Here is a 26,987-nt window from a genome sequence, read left to right on the forward strand (position 1 = left end):
ACACACCCACGCAGCACCTCCCTGACCACAAACACGCACAACCCACAGCAACACCCAATTGAGCATTGGTCCTGAATTCTTTTCCCCCGGTTCGGGGTACAAATAATGCCATTAGAGCATGTGTTTCCTGTCCCGCTTTTCCCAGTCCACTTTTGGGCAAAGGGATTATACAGCATTAATGGCTTTGCCTACAAAAGGGGACAATCGGACAAGGGGACGTTCAAAGATGAAAGAAATCGGTGAGCGAAATCCGTCTTGACGCGTTCTGCTCACTGTTTCCCTGCTCTTGCGTCTCGTCGCTACCGGGGGAGACCGATTTCGTTGCCAAACCGAGGGGAACACACAAATGCATTAAAAAGGACGATAATTTACCAACTGTGCGTTTGCTGTGGCGTTCGGCTCAACTTCTTTGCATTATGGTTTTTAGCTGAGCTAAGACATATTTGTGTTCTTTCGTGTTTTTTTTTTAGTCGTTGCGCTTGGTGAGTGGGTGAGTGCTTTTGTGCTGCTGTTCGATGACGGACTGGCGTTAAATCTATACCGAACGCTAAGGCGCGACGTTTACTTCAAAGCCTAAAGTTTTATGCTGAATAATACAAAAATCGGTTTGATTGCAAATCCTCTTTGCCGGTGCTTTTCAGCCGCTGTGTAACATTGATTGCAGTTGGAGTTCTGCTACGTTGGTAGCTCTTTGTTTTTTTTTTTTCTTCATAATTTATAGAGTTAAGTTGCATCATGTAGAGCTCTGTAAAGGTATAGTTCACAAGTATTTATATTACACTTCTCATTCATTACAGAAAATACAAGGGATATGCTTTAAAAAAAAGGCTTTTTGGTGCTACGAGACGTTTTTTGTATTGCTGTTACCTAAACACAATTTGAACGATTTAAATAAGTTTTTCGATTGGAATATTGCATTTGAACGATTTAATTAAGTTTTCGATTGGAACATTGCACTTAAACAATGATTATTATTCTCAAATTAAATTTGCTTTATTTTGTTCGGTTTTACATCTATTACATTGTACTCCTCATACACCTTATTTACAGTATCTACTATCAAGTACAACTTGCACAAAATGCTTTATTTTTTTACAATTCATATCATATTCCTCAATAACTTCAAGAAACCTACGAAAGAAAATCAATTTTGTATTTTGTTTGTTTTGTTTGATTTAAATTGTTCAGCTGAAAATATGCTCTAGCCGTGTTTCAAGTTCAGCATTTTGTCTTATTTTCGCGGAAAGCACTTTTCAAAAAGAAAGGTTGAATTGTAAAGAAAATAGATTTATTCAACATTGTAATTTATTTTAGATTTTGTGAATTTATTATTTATTAAAAATCTAAATCAAACAATTAATTCTTCTGAAAACCTCACAGGAACTAGATAAAGTGAGACTCGAATCAGTAAGAATTATACTTAAAAAGGGGCATACAAATTTGCTTGTTTCATAAAATGTCTGTTATCGCATCATTTCATAATTCTTTGAACGCAATTATATACTTTTGCAATTTTCATTGTTGAATAGCTAAATAACAGCATTTACAGTGTGCAGAATCAAAACAAATACAAAAAGAATCATGCCCAAATGTTTTTATACGATTAATTTTACGACGGGAATATTGCTACAAGGGGATTAAATATCATGATTCAACATAAACTGTGTACGACTTTGTTGGCAGAGTACAACAAGAACTAAAGATAACAAAAATGCCATTTATCATTTATCGGTGATGTATACACCAATAAGAGTTTTTCAAAATTAGTTTAATGTTTCATTCCAATAACAACAGTAATTTGTAACTAAGGACAAATAATCATCAAAGCTTTTTTTTATACAGGAGAACGCACTCTAATACTTGTTAGTTTTAAAGCGTTTTCAGAATGTAAATCAAGCCCGTCCGGCGTTGTATGAGCCTATGAGCGCTCTATGTAAATATAATGAGAATGACTTATTGATTTTTTTTGTATTGGTTTATATTTATCGTAGATTAAACTCAACATTTTCATTATAATTATGTTTATATTTTTACTTATTTTGTAGTACACCAAAATTTTCTAGTTCACTTTATAGAGCGAGCATTTCATTGCGTTTTTGGTTTCAATGTCACAAAGGGAAAGTACTACCGAAGCAGCAGACCGACCGAATGAAAATAATAAATCGATACAATCCGTTGAAAAATAGTGTATCCCCCTTTTTCCCTCTACTCGCCCCATGCAACCACCGGCTCCGGACGGATCGGGAAAGCAAAACAGCAGGCTTCGTTTTAATTTGCTGATACATTTATGAGAGCACGACACGTTTCAATGATTAATAACGGCGAATTAATTTAATTGCAATCCATTTAATGCCCGGGCCGCCCGGGTCCCGTTTTCCTTGAGATAAGGTTGAAAAAAAAAAAACAAACGCGCCGTTCAATTATTTTCAGCCCACAGACACCGAACCGAAGCGTAGGGACCCCAAGGATTCATTTTATCACGCCGACAAGATCAGATCGACAGTGCCGAAACGCCGGGGCGCGAGCATACCTTTGGCGCATTTGGCGCCGCACAATAGTTCCCAGGCGTTTGGGCCGGTTCGAACCTTTCGGAAACGGATGAAGGCCACCGGGCCAAGAAAGGGGAAGAAAAAAAAACACACACCCTGAAACCCTCCTCCGTACCGTTGGATAATAGGACCGTTTTTCGTGTTCCAATTGTCAGACACGATTGCCAGCGACGGGGCACGCAACATAAATTTGATATTAATGATAAAAGTTTTCCACTTTAATTAAACGATTCAAAATTCACGACCACCCCTCCCGAACGGACCCGGGCATCCAACGGCTGGCGAGAACGCCAAGTCGCATGCTGGTACCGCACACGATCGCAAAACTTCAAGTGCGGGTAATTTTAACCCGCGCGCTCGATTCGCCTGGAAGTTATGCTATCCGCCTGGCGCACATCGAAAAACGATGGTGGAATGTAAATTAAGGTTAAACATAATGCGATCAAACGTTTACTCGCTCGTGCTTCTTAATGGGAAAGGGTTGGGCACTAGGGGGGAATGGATAGCAGGCGGTAAAGGTAAGTTCCCCCCCCCCGGTGTCAACAGTAAATTAAAGGTGTTTATTGGACGTCTTCACGTGCGCACGGGCACGTGGGAAGGCAGGCATGGTGGGAATGTTAGGTACGTAATGCGCACAACATGTCGTCACATTCCACAGCTACCAGAGTCTCATTCCAATGCAGGCGTACGCATCATTGAAAGCGACACACAGCCACACACATACATACGCACCACATTCCAAAAACGCGGCTACCAGTTATTAGTACAAACGGAGTGCTTCAGCTCAAACGAACCGTATTCCATTCCCGAATCCCATGCTACAAAGGCCCCAGCACACACTCGAGCCGTGTGCTGCCTCAATTAAATACGGTGCGACATTCTTCCGCTAATCAGAACCTAACATCACGGGAGCGCGTACGGGCTTCACCTCGATTGCTCGACCCTTCCGCTTGATGAAAAGACTTTGCTGTGCTTTGTGTGTATGTGTACAGACCAGGAAGCGGGTGGCCGAATGGGTACCAATGCTTGCGGAAGTACAAGGACGAAATGGAAGCATAAAAATAGAACAATCAGCACAACAAAGTAATGCCGTACCACACACTAACTGCAAGTGCATGTGTTTTGTCATCAATCACCGTTGCTAATTAGCACTTCTATCGCTTCTGAGGTGACATGCAAAAATAGCCAGAAAAGGGCAAAAGAAAACCATATGGCCTTTTTCATAACAATGTATTCAGTGTAGAGATGGGAATAGTGTGCGGAAATGGTTTAAAATATTTAGTAAGTTGTTAAGATATCAGTGGCTATTTAATAAACAAAAACATGATTTTTTAATCTATGATATTCGCTATTTAGTCTAAAAAATTTGAGCTTGTTAGTCCGTGATGTTCAACATGTTTTTTTTGTTAAATTAGTTTCTTTGACACTTTGAATTCACTCCTTTCTGATGACTAGATTCTTTACAAGACCTTTATACTCTTATTTTGTTGTCTTTACAAGTTTTATAGTTGTACAAGTTTGTACAATACATTTTAGTTACCTATTTTAAGTTATTCACTTTATTTAAGTCCAGTGTTAAATAACTGGGAATTAATACTTTAACTAGTTACTCCTGGAAAAGTAAGCTGTAAAGAAAGGCTTAGGGAGTCGAAAGGTCCAAACGTAAACGGGTTTATAGAAAAACTAATTTCTTTTCACACGGTGTACGTACGAGTTCTAAGATTACTTTAATACCTTACGAATGTCCATGGTGCTCAAGAAACGGGCCGATCCCAAAAATGTATTTTTATTTAGGCCAGCGATCGTGATTTAAAAATCGCTTCAAACCTATCCGTTGCTACCGCATCATGCCACCTTGTTTTATTTAATGTTTTATATTCCCATCTCTAATACAGTGGCATTTACCATGAAGGTATATTGTAATTGTATGTGTCATAAAATGAAACCTAAAGGTGTTTTAAACAGTTATGTTGAGTCTGAACTATCATATCATCAAAGATATAGTTTGAAGTTCGTTTGAGTATGAGTTTGAAGAATTTATTAAACAAAGATTACGAGCAATATGGACTGTTTATTTTAATTTAAAATTTGGACTGTTGATGTGACCTCAAACGAAAATTTAATATCCACTTCTTTATTTTTAATGTACAATATCAAAAGACTTATGTGCTACGTAAATGTTATAAATTATAAACATTTGTTATGTTTGCCCATTGGTTTGAGAATGATCCGTATAGGCTAATAAACGTGTAAGCTAATGCTTTTAGTATTGTATGAGGTATGTAAAGTATATTTTAGCAAGGTCATGCAACATTCTGCACTATACAACAACGCCTACAAGGTATGCAATTTGAGGTCTGAACAAACAGAAAAAAAACCTAATGCAAATGGAGACGCACTGTACTTCACGACCGTAGGTCATAGTTTCCCGCCGGAGAACCTTTCAATAGGCCACACGTTGACACACAACTTACCCACATTGCCCTTTCGTAATGCAGTTCCTATCCACCAACAACCAACAGAAGAAAAAGAAGAAGAAGAAGAAAAACCAAAGCACACAAATGCTCCATACAGCACAGCCATTAAAAATTAAGTTGTAAATCAGGGTACCGCGGTGAAATGTGAAAGCAGCAGTAGCAGCAACATGGCATACAAGCACCGAACAGCTACACCCACTACACCACGGGTAGCACCTATAAAAGATGATGGATGGAGCTCAAAAATAAAGCAACAAGCAGCGAGAAAAATGCCTGCTAAAATGCAAAAGCAAAAAGGTTCCTCATAAAGCACGCGGCACCGAAGCTAATCTTCACCCGCCGAGCTAATCCGTACACAAAAGCGATTGTGTTCAGATTTTTATTAGCTGCTCGTTTTTCAAGACCTCTTTCCCCTCATCTGTGACTGTTGTAATGATGGATTGATTTAAAAATACTTCGAATGATTAAGAGAAAAAGCGAAAGGGAGAAAGAGCAAATGAGTACACATCGTCCCATCGGGCTGGCATTGGCGTTGCATCGTTAAAACGACATTTATCGGACGTAAAATGGTATTCGCGGGTGAAGTGCCTACCGTTCGCCTTCGACGGCTGCACTTTCTTGCCGGAAAAGTATGCTTCTTGCTATGTAGGGCCCGTGCGGAATGCACTTGGTGCTTGTTAGAATATGCTCGGGCGGGCGAAAACTATTTCCCCGTACACATTTACCGCACTCACCGGGCCGTGTTTCGCAGCGCAGTTTCGTAGCAGCATAAGTTTACATGTGGCTGTCCACCGATCGATACGAAACCACTTACAAACGGGGCAAAAAGGGGACTGGTTGTGCATGCAAAGGACTGCCGCGTAGTGTGCCGTTATGCTGCCCGTGTTGCGGGAGGCCTCTGCTTTATCGATGCACCGAACCGCACCAACAGCACCACGGTGCAGGCGATGGAGTGCGCAGCTTCAAGGCAGGCGAAATTCCGACGCGCTCCTTTGGGATTTTCTAAAGAATGATAAATTACTCCCCGCCCCATTGCTAACCCACTCTTCCAGTTAGTGCAAGGGAAACATTTTCGATACTGTTGCAGTAAAATTATGAAATTTGTATGCGTCACGCAGCGTCTTCATCGGTCGGTGATAGATCGCGACCCTGCTGGTGGGGAAATAGAGACGTTACATTAATGCAGTTCTATTTGAAACGGTGTTTATGAAACATCATCATTGAGGTGGCTAGTGTGACGAACATTCCATACCGTCTAGACAGGTCTAATTTCGATACGCACACGCACTGCCCAGTACCGGAATAGCTAACGCCAAAACGGACTGCGGCTGCAGTATGCAATAAGAGACGCGTGTCCGCGACTTTATCGGATGGTTCCCACACTTTGCCACCTTACAAAATAACAGGGAACCGATGACAATTTCGGTTCCCACAACAAAATGCAACTTTGGCAAAACGGCTTCAGGTATCTCGCCTAACGTGAAACTAATGAAATTAATAAATAGAACGCATCGTGTCCGGAACTAGGACAGTGATGAACTAAGAAACAAACAAGAAGGTTCTGTTCAGTGTTGAGCATAATATCACAAAGGTCCGAGTTATTACATGGCGACCGTGACAGTGTGTACACGTAAACGTGATGTTGTAAAACAGTGAAACAGTGATCACAGTGAAAAGTGTTACGTTTGAAACACAGTGAAACAGGGAAAAGTGCAAAAAAAAAAAAAAAAACCATACATAATGAGTGACTCTATCGAATCAGATTTAGTCAAAAGTATCAATTGGTTACTTCACATAGTAAAGAATAGAATCGATAAATCTGAGCTCGAAGAGGAGGTTAAAGATGAGCTACACGAAACCGCAATCTCAATATTGGTAAGCTGCATGGATAATAACTTGCCACTAGAAGAAGTGCAACACCAGCTAGTGCGAGCACATTTACTGTGGTCAAGTGTTGTGAAATTGATAAATGGTAACGCTAAGAACATGTCAATGGAAGAATAGTGATTATAATTAAAAACAAAACAAAAAAACAATATAGATGTGAATAAAAAGACGTGTAAAAACTTAGTGAATGAAAATGACGCGCGCAGAAATGGAGAACCAATTGAACGAAATATTGGTAAGAATCCAAGAAATTAGTGACGCGAGTGAAAAAGAGCGGTGGCGACAGTACTTATCAGACTTTGATATAGAAGAAGCCACTACGGACGTCATCCAAGAAATAAGTATGACGATAAACTTTTATTTCGATGTGGAAAATTTGTGAAAAATAGTTATCTTGAAAAACAATGTTGAAAACCTGTGAAAAATAGTTATCTGTGAAGGGGATGAAATCAAAAACAGTGATCGTATCAGAAAACGGTTCCCTGACGTTTAAAATGTGTCGGTCATATAACAGGCACACCGCCGTTACAGGTGATGCCCAAGTTAACGTAATTAACACGCTTGAAAAACATAGCCATGATCACGAAGAGCATGATTGGAAGCTCTGGCTAATACTTGCACTCGTTGTTGTTAAGCTCGTAATAATACTCTGGAAAGAGTACAAGGCAGCAATGAGAAGGCAAGCAATACGTGCAGTGAACCTAAGAACAAGTACGCAAAACATTTAAACATTTAAAGCGAAAAGTGATGTGATGAAAAGTGTCAAAGTTGTAATGAGTGACAAATATGATGAAACAATTCCCGACTGCAACGGAAGTTTCAAACCATTCCTGACTGCAACGGAAGTTTTAAACCATTCCTGACTGCAACGGAAGTTCTAAACCATTCCTGACTGCAACGGAAGTTTTGAACCATTCCTGACTGCAACGGAAGTGCGAAACAAAAATTTCCTGACTCTAAGAAGCATTCCTGAATACATCGATGCATAATAAAGGTACTGTAAGTGAACAATATTTACTATAAAATATATAAATACAAATATACACTAATATACAGTATAACAACAAATGTATAATAACAGTAGAGTAATATATACAGGTTAATGACAATATAACAATATATTGTTAGTAACAATGACATATCAATAATAAGTAATACTAAAATGAGTCGCAAACGTACTCAACCGTCATCAAAAAAATGACTGGGAAATGTCAGCATCAGTAATAAGAGAAGAAATAGAATTATATATCAAGAACCTTAATAATGTCTTAAGAAATTTAAAAAAGGCCCCAAATAGGAGATATAAAAAGGATACACTGCTTAACAAATTAGAGCAGACTAAATCAATCTATAAAAATATAACAGATAACTTGGCTAGTTTGGAGCATACAATTTCAAGCGAGGAAATAAAATTCTTCCTAAACTGCTCAAGGAATATTTTTGGAGAGATCCACACAATCATAGCAACAAAATTAGAACAAGCATATGCACATAAAATTAGTTTACCAGCTATTGTGTATGCATTAAAATTTACATCAAAATTAAAGGCGAAAATCAATACCAAAATGGCTAAAGTAGACATTAAATTAGGAACAACCCTCATACCGATGTATGATGGGTCCCCAGAAACACTGCATTCCTTCATCGACGCAATTGAACTATTCAATTCTATCACTAACGATGAATTTGCATCAGCTACCCAGGAACAAAAAAATATGGCAGAAAATATAATTTCGCGTTTAGTCAAGACACGACTCTCGGGTACGGTTAGACAAATAGTAAACGATAACCAAAATCTCTCAGAAATTATAACAACACTCAAGCTACATTGCGTATCTACGGTCACAACTGACCAATTAATTTCCAACCTTAAATCAATACAGCCAAAAGGGAACGTAGCCGAACTTTGCGACAATATTAGCAAAATAACAAACCAACTACGATCCCTATACATCACCGAAAACATTCCTGTAGAGACTGCAAACCGAATGGCCACAAAAGCAGGGATAGAAACTTTAATAAATAAATCAAGAAACAATGAAACAAAAATAATCCTAAAAGCAGGATCCTTCTCGAAGCTAAGCGAAGCAGTAACAAAATTTCAGGAAAACGAGATTAATTACACACCAGCGCAGGTGCTCTACGCAAAGCCACAATACTTCAACCAAAACTTTCAGCAGAGAGGCAGGTATAACAGCCGATACAACGGAAGAGGAAACAATAATAGAGGAAATTTTCGAGGAAATTATCGCGGAAATTTTCGAGGAAATCCCCAAAGAAACCAATACCAAAACAACGGCCAGCATCAAAGCCAGAGATTCCAAAGAAATCAGGGCTATAGAGGTACGAGTCTGAATAACAGACCACAGTTCAACGCTTACCTACAAGAATCAAGGCCAGTTGAAGCCCCAAACCAACAAAATGACACGAATAATTTTTTAGAAACCACACCAAAATAGTATACACCATAAACGGAACCACTGACAACTACGTATTACTTAGGAGTGATATGTCGACGAGCGCGCTATCACTGATGGTAGACAGTGGTTCAGATATATCAATAATCAAAATTAACAGTATAAAAAACAACAAAGCATACAACCCTAACGAACAAAGCTACATACAAGGCATCGGAAAAGGGTCGTTTACAACAACAGGAACAACAAACGGCTTTCTACAAATAGGTGGATATAACATTGCTGAAACTTTTCATATAATTGACGAAAATTTCCCAATACAGGTAGATGGCATACTTGGCAGAGATTTTTTTGAAAACAATAATTCTCACATAGACTATGAATCATGGCTTCTTCATATTAAGATAAATTTTGAAAGAATTTCTATTCCTATCGCGAACAACAAAAGAAATAAAATAATTATCCCCGCTAGATGTGAAAGCATAAAATACATAAATAAAATCAAAATAGATGAGGATAGTGTAATACTATCTCAAGAGATAGCCCCGGAATTTTCTGTGCTAATTCAATCATAAATATAAACCGTCCATTCGTAAAGTTCATCAATACAACCGAAAATGATTTTGTATTACCTAAATCATTTCTCCCCAGTTTGGAACCACTGAAGAATTTTTATTACGTTTCCATTAAAGAGGCAAACAATAACAACAACAATCACAGCAACAACAACAGAAATCAAAAGCTTCAAGAGCAAATAACCATCAACACTAAAGATACTGAAGTAACTAAAAAACTAATAGAGCTTTGCTCACAGTATAATGACATTTTTTGCTTAAAAGATGACGTTTTAACTTGCAATAATTTTTATGAACAGAATATAACGGTAAATGACAATAAACAAATTTATGTCAAAAATTACAGAATACCAGAATCTCAAAAAGATGAAATAAACAAACAAATAAAATCAATGGTTGATGAAAACATAATTCAAAATTCTGTTTCACCATATAATTCGCCCATCCTTTTAGTACCAAAAAGAACCGGTAACGACAACAAATGGAGGTTGGTCATAGACTATCGTCAGTTGAACAAAATAATTAGCCCCGATAAATTTCCTTTACCACGCATAGATGATATTTTAGATAAATTGGGCCGTGCAAAATACTTCTCAACGTTAGACCTAAAATCAGGATTCCACCAAATTCCGTTAAACAAGGATTCAAAAAAATACACTGCATTTTCAACAGATACAGGGCACTACGAATTTAATAGGCTACCTTTCGGGCTCAATATTAGTCCAAATTCTTTTCAACGTATGATGTCTATCGCTTTAAGCGGACTACCACCACAATGTGCTTTCTTGTACATAGACGATATCATCGTCGTGGGGTGCTCTATTAATCAACATATAGAAAATTTACGCAAGGTGTTTGAAACATTGCGTGATTATAATCTAAAGCTTAACCCCTCCAAATGCAATTTTTTCAAAAACGAAGTGACATTTTTAGGACACAACATTTCAAAGGAAGGTATACAACCAGACAAAGAAAAGTACTCGATAATCCTAAAATATCCTGTACCACAAAATAGTGACGAAGTACGAAGATTTGTCGCTTTTTGTAATTACTACCGCCGATTTATAAAAAACTTCGCAGAAATAACACACCCTTTAAATCAACTGTTAAGAAAAAACGCCACTTTCCACTGGAACGAAATTTGTCAACAAGCTTTCGATACCCTTAAGAACCAATTACTATCACCACACATTTTAAAATTTCCGGATTATACTAAAGACTTTGTTATTATAACCGACGCCTCTAAAATAGCTTGTGGAGCCGTACTAGCTCAAAAATACGATGATATGGAACTCCCCATAGCTTTCGCTAGCAAAGCTTTCACGAAAGGAGAATCCAACAAGTCAACTATAGAACAAGAGCTAACTGCGATACATTGGGCAGTTCAGCATTTCAGACCATACATATATGGTAGGAAATTTAAAATTCGTACAGACCATCGCCCGTTGGTATACTTATTTTCAATGAAAAACCCCTCATCAAAACTGACACGAATGAGATGGGATCTAGAGGAGTACGATTACGAAGTTGAATACGTCCCGGGTAAATCAAACGTCGTATCAGATGCTTTATCAAGAATTCCGGTCACATCGGAAAGATTGAACGCTATGCACATAGTTACCAGGGCTATGAAACAAAAGAAACAAGAAACTGAGTTAATTCACATCAAGGAGCCTGATCAACTCCATGTATATGATGCAACAAATAGTTTAGAAGCATTCGATCTACCTAAACTAACGTTTCACCCGGACAAAAATAGAAAAACCCTATTTTTGAATATCTACGATAAAAGATTTCGTAAGAGACTTGCCGAAGAGGAAGTACTCGCAATAAATACGAACATGAAAGAAGAATTAGAAAGGGTATTAAAAATCATTGATGGCAGGCCTGCCCAAAAAAATAAAATTGCTGAAAGATGCAAGAATAATGAAAAAGATAACCCTTCGAGAGGTAAAACATATGTCGCAATACAAGCTAATGATGACATTTTTAAATACGTTAGTAAAGAAGATTTTAAAAACATTGGCAACGCTGTTCTTAAGAACACTGCCGTAATAATCTATGACAAACCCGTCGAGGTTTGTAAGAAAACTGATATTGACATGTTGATTAAAAGATACCACGACATGCCTACGGGAGGTCACGTCGGAATCAACAAACTATATAAAAAACTAAAATCGATTTATTCATGGCCGAACATGAAAAAAACAATTACAGACTATGTTAAACAATGTTTAAGCTGCAAAATAAACAAACATGCCATACCATTGAGAACCCCTGCAATCGTTACAACAACGCCAAATAAACCATTCGATGTAGTATCTATAGACACTATAGGACCTTTTCCTATAACAGAATCAGGAAATCGCTACGCTATTACCCTGCAATGCGATCTTTCAAAATATGTTATGGCTTTTCCAGTACCAGACAAATCAGCTTCTACAATCGCTAAAGAAATTGTGAATAAATGCATACTTATATACGGACCCATGAAATGTATTAAAACTGATCAAGGAACAGAATATAAAGGTGTTTTTGACGAGGTTTGTAAATTGCTTAAAATTGATCGCAAATCGGAGCCTTAGAGCGAAACCACAAGTGCCTTAATGAGTATTTAAGAAATTTTGGAAACGAGCGTAGTAACGATTGGGATGAGTGGCTATCTTTTTACTGTTTTAGCTATAATACCACACCAAATAACCTACACGATTATACGCCATTTGAACTTGTTTTCGGGAAAAAGCTGAATGCATTTGAATTCTGCAATATTAACAAAACGGAACCATTATACAACATAGATGCATATGAAAAAGAGTTGAAATATCGCCTTCAAATTGCCCACGATACAGTAAGAAAAACTTTAGAACAAGAAAAAATAAAAAGAACAATACTATTAAACAGCCTACTAGATGAAAGGAACATAAGCGTAGAGATAAACGATATAGTATATCTTAAGATAGAAAATAGACATAAATTAGAACCAGTCTATAGTGGACCCTACATAGTAACAAAAATAAATCAAGCTAACGCCACTATAAAAGGTAAAAATAACAAAGAACAAGTAGTACACATATCTAGACTAATTAAGAGATAAGAAAACTATAAAATAAACATAAAAATATAATGTACTCATATACTTAAGTATAAATTCAAGAAACAAGGAAAGGTATCTGAAGCCAAATTTTCAAAAATCAAAAATTTGTCTCTAAAAAGGGGTGAGGTGTGACGAACATTCCATACCGTCTAGACAGGTCTAATTTCGATACGCACACGCACTGCCCAGTACCGGAATAGCTAACGCCAAAACGGACTGCGGCTGCAGTATGCAATAAGAGACGCGTGTCCGCGACTTTATCGGATGGTTCCCACACTTTGCCACCTTACAAAATAACAGGGAACCGATGACAATTTCGGTTCCCACAACAAAATGCAACTTTGGCAAAACGGCTTCAGGTATCTCGCCTAACGTGAAACTAATGAAATTAATAAATAGAACGCATCGTGTCCGGAACTAGGACAGTGATGAACTAAGAAACAAACAAGAAGGTTCTGTTCAGTGTTGAGCATAATATCACAAAGGTCCGAGTTATTACACTAGTCGGTTGGGTATCGAAATGGAGGAAACAATGACGCTTACCATACGGTAACTAATTAAAGGGAATGAACACTTCACTGAAAACGTTTTACATGGTACGTTACCGTTGCACTGTATATTACACAATGGCGCTGTTTTTACAGTTTTGGTCGCTTAATTGTGGGTCTTATTCGCCATTAAATCATTGAATTTAAGTAAAGCAGTTAATAATTTCATGTACATAATGTAAAATATGACAAATATTATGTCGATTTTAGAATTTTTAACAGAATAAAAAATGGCAAGTATTTGGTAAGTTAACTAATTAAATTCCATCAGTTATTTTCCACAAAAAAAACAATCAAATTGTACGGTTTTGTTAGTGTTTATGTGATGTAAAATTAAAATTTTCATAAATATTCCTGAATACCTTATACAATTATTTTGACTCCTACAATAGTAAAGAAATTGTTGACCTACAGACAAAAATTGATTCGTTAGAGTCCAAAATTGATGCCTTATAGCAGCCGTCAGCAAAGTAAAAATTACTGAATATCTTTTTGTGTGACATTTTATGCCATCATACTCTTTCCACTTTAACCAAAGTAATATGGAATGACGGGACAATCAGTATGTTCGAGCTTGAGGTCAATATGCGTAACAATGTTTATATGTTTCAACGTGACAGTAAGACAATCGGATTGGAGGAAGTCGCATACGAAATTTTGTATAGAGACGATAAACTAATGCCTGGTTGAAGTAAGTTTATTTATCGTTTTGTATGCGAATTTACGGCGAGAGAGCATTTGACTATCGTCAACGCAATACTTGTAAAACTTAATGTTCATTTTAATCCTGTTTTCGATGATGCAAGTGCTTTTTCATGAGGAATCAGTTATCAATTTATCGGGCATGGCATTACTTTTGCATAAAGCATATTGATAGTTATTAAATTTATGTTTTTCGCTACATTTTTTTCCCGTTAAGGCTTTTGTATCATACCCAGAAAATGTCCAACAATTCTGCCGTGTGGGAGGATGGGGTGTTTGAGAAGCGAGATTGCTCTTGCTTTGTTAATTTGGATTGATCACACTTTTGTCCCACTGTTGCCGATTCGTTGATGAATAAACATTACAATAACTTTTAAAAATAGGTATTAAAAATGTTGAACTCAAGCTTGGATGACAGAATTAAAGCAATATCATCAATTGAATTGCTAGATGTCGGATCTGTTGAAGAAAATGTTCATGTACAGAGTGTATGGTTCATGAAATATGCTAAGTAATGAAATTCATTTAAAATATTGTAAAGAGTACCAGCAACTATAGAAACAATTTTTAAAAATAAAAGTGATGTTTGTGATCTTATTTTCTTCTCATTTTATTTGTTTTTCATCTCCTTTACTAATAGTTATTCAACACACAGCTTTTCATTAGTGAATTATTAACGCTTAACAAATGATCCTTCTGACATTGGGCACCTTTCCTCGCACCCCTTGGCCAACACTCCAACATCAACAGTCGAAGCCTAAAACAACATTTCAAAAAACGGCAACCTTCATACAACCTTCTTAGCCTCACCTTTTGACAGCTCATCCGCCAGCTACGGCGCAAATTCGACCAACACAAAACAGCCCTTGCGCTCTACCCAATCGTGCACCTAATTTATCCTAACCTAATGGAAAGCGAATGACTTTTCACAATTTCACACCGAAGCGATCGAAAAAGCGGGACTCATTTCGGTTAATGAGGAACAGTGTAGTTCCGTCGCCGTTTACAGCGCTACCTCCCCAGTAGGTTGGCAGAATTGCTCAGTCAAACACAAAACTCATTAGTACTCGAGTTCGTCCTTACCTGACCGCGGTGCAGCTCCGAATAGGGTCTGCGGAATGGGAAGTGCTGCGGAATCATCTAGATAAGAAGCTCATCCCGTTGGCTATTTCCGTACCCACTGGCAGGCCCCAGCGTGTTGACTGCACGACACAGTAGCGCACAGTAACGGAGTCATACCAAAGTCATACCGGAAGGCAGGACGCAAGGGATAACCCGTTCCCCAACTAAAACAGAGGAACGGAAAAAGAAACGGTGAGTAGCAAAGAAAGCCAAACACGAAGGGATGAATAAAATTCATTACAAATAGTCATTAATAATGTCAAAGTTGCATGCACCGTGCCGGGGATCACGGGCGACCGTAGCGTGATGCGACGAAAGCCGATCCTTTCGGAACCGGGGCCGGGATGCCCTCGCAACAAGGGAAAGATAAATTCACCCCACCAAACCATTCGCACAGGGTCCATCCACGATGAGACTGAACTGGTCATACACACCTCGCTCGCACTGCACAGCCCGGAAGGTCGAACCGGATCGGATTTTCATTCTTCTTCCCTCTCCGAATGCCGTGTCTAACAGCTGTAAATTTGATGATGATTTCACTCGCCGCCATTACCCTGCCCCTGTGATGGGATTGGTCAGTGAAAAATTGAGCCCGGGTGGTTCAGGCTAATAGAAACGTTTTCCCCAAATATCCGCTTGGTCGGTGTCAATCCGGCTGTTCCGGAACCGGATTCAACGCTCGTGCTGCATCTAATATTCATACCCGACACATAAGAACCTCTAAAAAAAACCCTTCGAAACGCATCAATCTTGACGGGAAAGTGATTGTGTGTTTGTGTAGGGAGGAAGCGAGCGAGAGAGAAATCCTTGCCATTTAAAGGGAAAACCTCTATAAAGCATAAGCAGAAAACCGTTGCACATTGCCCCTCATTCAGGCGTTTATTGAGTCATGACAAATAGAGCTACGTCATCAGATTTCCGATCACGTATGCGATTGTGAATACGGGTTTGTTTTGCCCTTTTGGCTCAACCCCATGTGAGTGAAGATTGAGTGCAATTTATATTCGAGCATATATTACCTCAAAAAGAATGTAATGCCAAGTGTGAGTTTTCTCCCTTATTGATATTAATCCATGCAGTTGGGGGCTTTTATCAGAGGGCTAGTCTCACACGCTCCCGAAAACGTGTTGATATGTCCCAGCAATCGATGCCGATGTTGAAAGTGTTCCTGAATTAGTTCCGACTGTTTGCTGCCGCAAGGGATAAGACATTACGCGCTTTCTGCCATTGAACGCGACGCACTCGATGCCCTGAAGCGTTCGTTTTTCTTCCCTTTGAATTTGAAGGAATGCAATCCGGAGGCGGTTGTGGTGATGACGATTGCTGCGAAAGTGCCAAAATTCAAACGGAGCTGCACCGACACTTCTGCTTCTCCCGGGAACAATTTCATTTCCTCGCACGCATTGTTCCGCTTCATTTTCAAACCTTCCTTTTCTTTCGGTTTTGGAGAACCTGAAGTAAATCGTGCAATTTTGACAAGGGAAATATTAGAAACTGACTTGAAGTGTGCGCAAGAATTTGCCCCCTGATCACAAGCAACAACAAAAAAAAGACCAGGGGTGCATAAATTCGGGCGTCGTGTTCATCAATCTTTTATTAGATTTTTCAATTTCCCGTCCCGGCGTTACAGTGGCCTCCGCGTATTGAATGTATTGCCCCGAAGGGGTCGAAGTAAACACACCGCACGGCGACGCCAACCTCTCAATCGGACGAGCAAAGAGCGGCCTTAAGAGTCCTGAGAAAAGAAAGTAAATCCAAAAAGAGAGCTAAGAACCGAACCCTCCGGAAACGCACCAATCAACAACCGCGTGAGTGCGTGTAGTAAAGCAATCCTGTTAGCGGGCCACGCTTCTTCCCTTTCTGGTGGCTTTCCTGCGCTTTCGGCGCAAGAATTTATAGCTTCCCGTGCTTCTGAATTCTACCCAACGCAACTTCCTGCAGTTTCGGCGAACGAGAAGTGCTGCACAAAAATTCAACCGAAAACCAACAACAACCCAAAACAAGCCGGCAAGGGTCTCAAGCATCAGCCCAGCCTCATCAGCATCATCATTGGACGCTGCCATCGAATCGACGACGACTCTTGCAAATAACAAACCCTCTGCTCTGAGGAAAGAAAAGCGTTCCGTGGCCCTTTGACGAGGGGGGAAGGAGAAAGTGATTTTTCTTGTTGTCTTGATGGTGGCGGTGATGGGGCCGCCTTGGGTTTCTTTTCCGGTGTGCGTACACCTTTATTCGGTGCGAGCGAACCTTTACACTTAACAAGTGCCATCAATCTATTCGGCAAGTCGAACAATTGCTTATTGTTTCGCAGGAAGGAAGTACCATTAGAAAAGAGGGAGGGAGAGAGAGAAGTCTGTCGAAATCGAAATAGGAATGCGAAACAGAACCGAAGCCGTAGGAGCAGCGAGTGAGTTTGTTTGATTTTATGTTTCAGATAAATATGTGTCTCTGAGCAAAATGAATTTAGAAAGAATTTAGAAAAATTGTAAACGAAGCCGTCGACTGCTATGTAAATCTAATCTTAGTCTAAAAATTAATACCATTCAATTTTTCAACCACATTTCAAGGACCTTATGCTGTCCGTTTAAAATTAAAAATAAATAATCATTCATTTTAACCAGGAGATACAAAGTAAAGCGAACTAGAGACTAATAATTGATATCAGACATTTTAATAAATTTCAACTGACATCCTGCGAGCGACAATAAATTGAACTGGCATGAGCGTTAGTTAATTGGGCAGCCAATATCTTTAGAAGAAGATAAGTACAACATTGCAGTTTTTTTAAGTAGTTATTTGTTATATGGAAGTAAATTTCACAATTTTAGGCATTTTAGAAATAAAGCTCACTCACAAGTTAAAGTTGATTTTTTTTACCATATTGTTTCTCAGCACATAAGCTGCAAAATGTCATTTGTAATATTTGCACACATTCTATATGATGAATCATAGTATAAAATATTTCGAAATAAAGTCAACCCTAAAGCAATGTTGTTAATTGAAAAGTAACTTTTTGTATTTATTTATGCAATTTAATTCGTTTCATCATCATCAATTGTCATAATAGCAGATATAACATAGGTTTCACTTATGGACTATTATATAAAAAAAACTCTGTAAAATATGTTATACAAAACAATCAAAAATGTGTAGCCCTTATGTCCAGAATGGCATTGCACGTTAATAAATTTGAATTAATTAATTAATTATATGTTTATATTATATAATAATATAGTAGCCCGAACAGTATAACTCTTCATTAGTTATGTATTGCGTGGTGCTGAGACAATATACGTTATGTGTTTTTATTTATTTATTTTATCTATTGTATGGAAAAATATCTAGACAAATATAAATAATGTTTTATATTGGTTATTTTAAAAAACTTCCAAAGTAAATAATAATGTTCTATTTACTCCAAAACCTCAGAAACACATTTACTGCGAAACAAGCAATCACTACGCACCGGGTAATGCATAAATACAGGTTCCATTTCACAGTACGCTCGCTTGTGCTACAAAATCAACCATTTACTCATGCTTAATCACAACTCATGGCAACCGAAACGACGGCAGGGGGTACGATCGCAAAGCAAACCCCCGGATGATGGAAAAACATCATGAAACACGCACTCATCGCCTCGGACTCGTACGCGTGACATTAAATCTCTCCGATACGGTATAAATTTCCCACCAAACGCACCAACACACAGCACGAGCAAACCTACCGAACGGGTTCAAACGCAGCATGGAATCAAACAGCCATGGCAGTGGGAAAAAAATTAAAAATTATAATCCTCTCAGTGACACTCGCACACTCGCACACTCGCGGGGTTGCTTGGTACCCCTGCTGCAGCTTGCAACAAATAAAACTGTTTTGCGTGAATGTAAACAGAGTTTTAAGAGCGCTCAACCAAGGGACACTTCAACGCTGACCCCTGGAGTGGCCGGGGGGACGGGCAGGCCATCGGATCGGGCAGGGCCAGTTAAAACATTAATTTCGTATAAAAATAATGATTTAAAATATGCAACAGGGTAGGATTCGCCCCACCCATTCCACCAAACCATTAAACGCACGCACGGACGTTTCGCGGATTGGGGATTTTTCATTTATGATCATTTGCAAATTTGCGTGAATAAAAGATGATTCGGTTCGGTTTGGGGGAGGGAAAGAAACAGGAGGAGTGGTTGCTGCCGAATGGGAAATGCTTTTAGCAGTGCTAGCAGTAACCGTTGGGTTTTGGTGCGTTTAAATCCTGATGAATTTTCGCACGAACACACGGATCGGAAGTTGAGTTGGCAAACTTTATTTTTCCCGCCTGCAACTTTGCCGGCACCAAAAATCTGTCCCTTCCTCGATCGGTTAACGAGCTGGGATGCTGTTTAAACGGGGTAGTTCCTGCTTGCTCTTCCCCCCCGGGGAACCTTCTGAGGCATCCCCGGTATTCTGATCCCGTGGAAAGTAAACTGCTCACATTCCCGAACGATTCGCCCACAGGACTGTTACACAACTTTTAATTACTAAAGTACACATTACTCGCCCTTGCGGATGCAGTTGTCTGTCGACTGCGCCCACTAAAACCTCCCGCCGGTACCGCACGTGGGTCAGGTGTCGGGCGGTAACTTTTTTAAGCCCTCCGCAGCGCGTGGCATTCTTTGGCGTTGGCCGCCATCGCTCTCGTTTGCTCTCCTTTTCCTGTTGTATGTTTAACAGCAACAGCAAAAAGACTCGACAACGAATACCGTGCCTGACCCGGTGGTAAATGTCTGTAAAGTTTCCGAACCGAGGCAAACACCCGGCCCCGAAAAGGATTAGGCGTGCATTGCAAACGATGCACGTGCAAAGTGGCTCAGGTGAAACTAATTAGTTTGAACCATAAAGGGATCGAGAGTGTTGGGGTCGATTATAGGCGAAGTTTAAGACGGTTCACTTGAATTGGGATGATGGAACGAGATGTGTATCTTGCAAGACGGAGTGTTTAGTAGCGGGTTTTTAGAATATTTATCGTTTTTTGAGTAAATCTTGGACGGTAGAAAATGACTGTCAACTGAACAGAACAAAGTAATAAACGACGAGAGTCTTATGAACCAAGGTAACTTTAAGGTAGAACCAAGTACTATTTAAGGTTTCAAAACGAATGGTTCTTCTAGGCAATAGTTACATCTTACGGTATTCTAAAATGTCACAAATCTTGCGTTAATGCTTTACGATATAACCATTTCTATTGCGATCGTACCGGATAAGATGCATCTTTATAGGACTATCATATCCTAGGACGCTCCATCCGGTCATCCATCCCGGTCATCACCTTCAGAACACAATTTAGTTAAATAAAGATTGTGTACTAGACCAACCGGTCGACTATTATTTATACATCTCCAGTCAATCAATCATAAAGCATTTCATTGCTTAAAATTCATTTTAAAATAACTTCAAGTGCTCAATCCAAAGTTCAGTAATAATAGTAAAAGGTCAACAGGTAAAAGGTCAAAAGAGTAGTAAAAGGTGTTCCAGTACCATACTAACACCTTCAAGGCTCATGAAGATTACATCGAAAAGATTTCATTTCATTGTATGCTCTCGCTAAGGGAACCCACCTATGCCATCTGAAGTATTTTTGTTTTGTTTGATTTGTGTGTTTTTATAGCATATGACAAGCACCAACGAACATATTGGGATAACCAGATAATACCAAATGCTTATTTTTAGAGTGTCATAACAGTAAAAATACAGCAGTCACGGTAAGCTCATTCATAACTTTGCAAGTAATACGATTCTGTCAGTCGTTCCGATTGGCTCATTCAATGGTTCAATCATCATGCCAACTCACTGTTGTGATCACATCCAGCGTGATTCAACCAATAATTCGCAAAAAAAATTGACGTTTTTGGAACACTCATTTCCTCAATCTATACTTATCTGCAAACCTAGCTACTGAACCAACCAGAAACGGGAGTGGCAATTTGTCTGCAAAGGCTACTGAAATTCATTCCATGGTAAAACCCTGTCATGGTAGAAAATTCCTCACATGCAATGACTTTCCACGAACATGTGCGATTGAGTTAGTTTACGACTTTACCTAGAATGTACGCGCTCCGTGTAGGTTATGGGTGCGATATCATAACCGTCCTGTTCGTTGTCCATCTTCATTTATAGACCCACAATTCATAAGGCCAATCGACATAAAATGACCACTTCCGACGCATCGCCAGCATGCCATGTACGATGTGGCTATCGATTTTTGTTGACTAAAAATAAAGAAAACAAACGACTATTTCAAGCCGCGACATGATAACACTCGGTAATTTACCATGGTCATGGTCAGCTGCATCGCTGGACGCTTGTGCAATTGGTCTGTCTCAGACGATCATAAACTATATACTGCTTGATAAGGATATGTATTATAAGGGGCTGAGTATAAAAGCAGTCCATCTTCCGATCACACAGCAGTACAACAGACAAACAAACAAGACATGAGACTTCTAGTGGTACAAGCTGTGGCGCTGCTGGCCATTCTTGGATCAGCGAGGGCGGAAAAGTCTTCTAATGATGGCAGTTGTTCCAAGCAGGAGGAAGGACTCACCTACGGTATCGCGGGTGACTGCCAAAAGTATTTACTTTGCAAGAAGGGTGTGTTACAGATTAAAGATTGCAAGAAAAAGTACTACGATACGGTGACAGGAAAGTGTGTAGAAGCAGATCGTGCTATCTGTGCTGTGGAAACTGCTCCAGAACCGGAACCTCAGCCAGAACCAGTTCCAGAGCCTGAACCAGAACAAGAGGAGAACGATGAGCAGTATGATTATCTTTGTTACAAAGTGTTGTACGGTGTACGAGTCCATCCAACGGCATGCGATCGGTATCTCGTGTGTAATAAAGAAAAGGCAACGATTGAAAGATGTGAAGACGGTTTCATATTTTTAGCTGATTTTATTAGCTGTAGCCCTGGCAGCAAAGTGACGTGTACGGCAGAGCCTGACGAACCAACAACCCAAAGCACTGTTGTGGAGCCAGAGCCAACCTTCCCAACTACTGAAGAGTCCGGATCTGAGGAGGATTCCTCGGAGAGCTCTGGAACGTACGATTATCTGTGTTCCAAGACTCTCGTAGGAAGTGTGGCTCACCCTGAGACGTGCAACAAATACATCTCCTGCTACAAGTACAAGGCCAAGGAACAGAGCTGCAAGAAGGGTTATGCATATACCTCGAAACTGCATCTATGTATCAAGCAGAAGAATGGAGCGTGCCCTGACGATGTTCAAGAGGAGTCTACAACCCAAAGCACTGTTGTGGAGCCAGAGCCAACCTTCCCAACTACTGAAGAGTCCGGATCTGAGGAGGATTCCTCGGAGAGCTCTGGAACGTACGATTATCTGTGTTCCAAGACTCTCGTAGGAAGCGTTGCTCACCCTGAGACGTGCAACAAATACATCTCCTGCTACAAGTACAAAGCCAAGGAGCAGAGCTGCAAGAAGGGTTATGCATACACCTCGAAACTGCATCTATGTATCAAGCAGAAGAATGGAGCGTGCCCTGACGATGTTCAAGAGGAGTCTACAACCCAAAGCACTGTTGTGGAGCCAGAGCCAACCTTCCCAACTACTGAAGAGTCCGGATCTGAGGAGGATTCCTCGGAGAGCTCTGGAACGTACGATTATCTGTGTTCCAAGACTCTCGTAGGAAGTGTGGCTCACCTTGAGACGTGCAACAAATACATCTCCTGCTACAAGTACAAGGCCAAGGAACAGAGCTGCAAGAAGGGTTATGCATATACCTCGAAACTGCATCTATGTATCAAGCAGAAGAATGGAGCGTGCCCTGACGATGTTCAAGAGGAGTCTACAACCCAAAGCACTGTTGTGGAGCCAGAGCCAACCTTCCCAACTACTGAAGAGTCCGGATCTGAGGAGGATTCCTCGGAGAGCTCTGGAACGTACGATTATCTGTGTTCCAAGACTCTCGTAGGAAGCGTTGCTCACCCTGAGACGTGCAACAAATACATCTCCTGCTACAAGTACAAGGCCAAGGAACAGAGCTGCAAGAAGGGTTATGCATATACCTCGAAACTGCATCTATGTATCAAGCAGAAGAATGGAGCGTGCCCTGACGATGTTCAAGAGGAGTCTACAACCCAAAGCACTGTTGTGGAGCCAGAGCCAACCTTCCCAACTACTGAAGAGTCCGGATCTGAGGAGGATTCCTCGGAGAGCTCTGGAACGTACGATTATCTGTGTTCCAAGACTCTCGTAGGAAGCGTTGCTCACCCTGAGACGTGCAACAAATACATCTCCTGCTACAAGTACAAAGCCAAGGAGCAGAGCTGCAAGAAGGGTTATGCATACACCTCGAAACTGCATCTATGTATCAAGCAGAAGAATGGAGCGTGCCCTGACGATGTTCAAGAGGAGTCTACAACCCAAAGCACTGTTGTGGAGCCAGAGCCAACCTTCCCAACTACTGAAGAGTCCGGATCTGAGGAGGATTCCTCGGAGAGCTCTGGAACGTACGATTATCTGTGTTCCAAGACTCTCGTAGGAAGCGTTGCTCACCCTGAGACGTGCAACAAATACATCTCCTGCTACAAGTACAAGGCCAAGGAACAGAGCTGCAAGAAGGGTTATGCATACACCTCGAAACTGCATCTATGTATCAAGCAGAAGAATGGAGCGTGCCCTGACGATGTTCAAGAGGAGTCTACAACCCAAAGCACTGTTGTGGAGCCAGAGCCAACCTTCCCAACTACTGAAGAGTCCGGATCTGAGGAGGATTCCTCGGAGAGCTCTGGAACGTACGATTATCTGTGTTCCAAGACTCTCGTAGGAAGCGTTGCTCACCCTGAGACGTGCAACAAATACATCTCCTGCTACAAGTACAAGGCCAAGGAACAGAGCTGCAAGAAGGGTTATGCATACACCTCGAAACTGCATCTATGTATCAAGCAGAAGAATGGAGCGTGCCCTGACGATGTTCAAGAGGAGTCTACAACCCAAAGCACTGTTGTGGAGCCAGAGCCAACCTTCCCAACTACTGAAGAGTCCGGATCTGAGGAGGATTCCTCGGAGAGCTCTGGAACGTACGATTATCTGTGTTCCAAGACTCTCGTAGGAAGCGTTGCTCACCCTGAGACGTGCAACAAATACATCTCCTGCTACAAGTACAAAGCCAAGGAGCAGAGCTGCAAGAAGGGTTATGCATACACCTCGAAACTGCATCTATGTATCAAGCAGAAGAATGGAGCGTGCCCTGACGATGTTCAAGAGGAGTCTACAACCCAAAGCACTGTTGTGGAGCCAGAGCCAACCTTCCCAACTACTGAAGAGTCCGGATCTGAGGAGGATTCCTCGGAGAGCTCTGGAACGTACGATTATCTGTGTTCCAAGACTCTCGTAGGAAGCGTTGCTCACCCTGAGACGTGCAACAAATACATCTCCTGCTACAAGTACAAGGCCAAGGAACAGAGCTGCAAGAAGGGTTATGCATACACCTCGAAACTGCATCTATGTATCAAGCAGAAGAATGGAGCGTGCCCTGACGATGTTCAAGAGGAGTCTACAACCCAAAGCACTGTTGTGGAGCCAGAGCCAACCTTCCCAACTACTGAAGAGTCCGGATCTGAGGAGGATTCCTCGGAGAGCTCTGGAACGTACGATTATCTGTGTTCCAAGACTCTCGTAGGAAGCGTTGCTCACCCTGAGACGTGCAACAAATACATCTCCTGCTACAAGTACAAGGCCAAGGAACAGAGCTGCAAGAAGGGTTATGCATACACCTCGAAACTGCATCTATGTATCAAGCAGAAGAATGGAGCGTGCCCTGACGATGTTCAAGAGGAGTCTACAACCCAAAGCACTGTTGTGGAGCCAGAGCCAACCTTCCCTACTACTGAAGAGTCCGGATCTGAGGAGGATTCCTCGGAGAGCTCTGGAACGTACGATTATCTGTGTTCCAAGACTCTCGTAGGAAGCGTTGCTCACCCTGAGACGTGCAACAAATACATCTCCTGCTACAAGTACAAGGCCAAGGAACAGAGCTGCAAGAAGGGTTATGCATACACCTCGAAACTGCATCTATGTATCAAGCAGAAGAATGGAGCGTGCCCTGACGATGTTCAAGAGGAGTCTACAACCCAAAGCACTGTTGTGGAGCCAGAGCCAACCTTCCCAACTACTGAAGAGTCCGGATCTGAGGAGGATTCCTCGGAGAGCTCTGGAACGTACGATTATCTATGTGTCAATGCTATTCAAGGTAGCGTGCCCCATCCAGACTCCTGCACGAAATACATCGTCTGTTCCAATAGTAAGGCGAAAGAAGAAAGCTGCAAGAATGGATACTACTTCTCAGTCTACCTGAAGTCGTGCATCAAAGGAAACAGCGAAACTTGCGCTGAAATCAATGGAAACGATGGTACCTCGTCACAAGCACCACCAGCAACCACTGAAGCCGTTCCACCAGCCGTTGGAGGTGACCCTGGAGACGGGAACGACGGCTGCATTGAGGGCTTTACCGGCTACATACCGATCGCAAATGACTGCACAAGCTACGTTTACTGCTTCCAGGGACAACCGGGCGTTCGAAAGTGTCTGGAGGATTACATCTACTACGACCCATTCAAGGCGTGCCTTCCGGGTGATACTGTGCTTTGCAAACTGTACACAATTTAGAAGGCTCCCGTAAAAAACACAAACAACACTACCATAAAGTGATAGAACAAACTAGTTGTGATAACGTTTTTACTCTTATCCTTGTAGCCGTGTGCAACCGTGGCTATTCAGGCTCGTGTACGTTTGCTGCTATACAGAAATGGAAAATAAATCGATGCCCGTGACGGTTACGATACGGTGTAATTGACAATCAGTTTCAGTCGGCTTTTTCGTCGGTAAAGACGTTCTCTTCGGTTTCGGTCTGATAATCGAACCGCCATCTCCTCCTTCCTTTCCTTATTGATTGGCACTGAAGCTTCACAAAACCACAACCAAAAAACTCTCCCGCTATCTGAATCCGAATCGAACACAACAGTGCTGGTGATAAAAAAGTGGAAACGGTTACGGTTTGGGCAACAAGGGCTCTGGCACTACTGCAACGGTACGCACGCGAACCGGAATTACAACCGGCCGGTGGCGTGCGTATGCTTCGAGCATGTGAGTTTAATTGCTTGTCCTTTTGTGTGTACTGCATACGTTCGGTGCTACGGTTCGATGAAAGGCAGTTACTTCACATTTCGAAGTCAGACATCCGTTACAACCGTTCGGCGGCGGTGGTGGGCTGATCTGTGTACACATAACGTGCTCAACGCTCACCCCAAGTTTCGATGTGCTTCGATTAGCTGGAAGATAAAAAAGCGGCCGCGGGACGAGCAAATGCTTCTCGGAATGGTACGATTCGCTAGTTACGTGCTTAACACACAGTACCTGAAGAACTGAAGTCACATCTGAAGAGGTAAATTTTCGATGGAAGTAGTTATCGATTTTGTCCACTGTTCCTTTCTGCACACCGGCTACACAACAGCGCTGTGCAGTCTACTAGTTTGCCCAGTGTCTGGCTTTTCCAGTGAACCATCAACATCATCATCATCTTCTTCATCCCGTCAAACGTTGTTGCTTTGTTGTGCGTGCGGTT

General features: G+C 40.9%; 1 protein-coding gene across 1 annotated transcript; it reads left to right on the plus strand.

The window, feature by feature from the left end:
* The first annotated feature begins 21,837 nt into the window (after positions 1–21,837).
* On the plus strand, positions 21,838–26,222 carry LOC120904371. Its single transcript, XM_040314290.1, has one exon. It carries the CDS (start codon positions 21,845–21,847, stop codon positions 26,030–26,032), a length of 4,188 nt encoding a protein of 1,395 aa, XP_040170224.1. The 5' UTR covers positions 21,838–21,844; the 3' UTR covers positions 26,033–26,222.
* The last annotated feature ends 765 nt before the right edge of the window (positions 26,223–26,987 follow it).

The sequence above is a fragment of the Anopheles arabiensis genome, chromosome 3 (assembly GCF_016920715.1).
Source record: "Anopheles arabiensis isolate DONGOLA chromosome 3, AaraD3, whole genome shotgun sequence".
NCBI classification, from domain to species: domain Eukaryota; kingdom Metazoa; phylum Arthropoda; class Insecta; order Diptera; family Culicidae; genus Anopheles; species Anopheles arabiensis.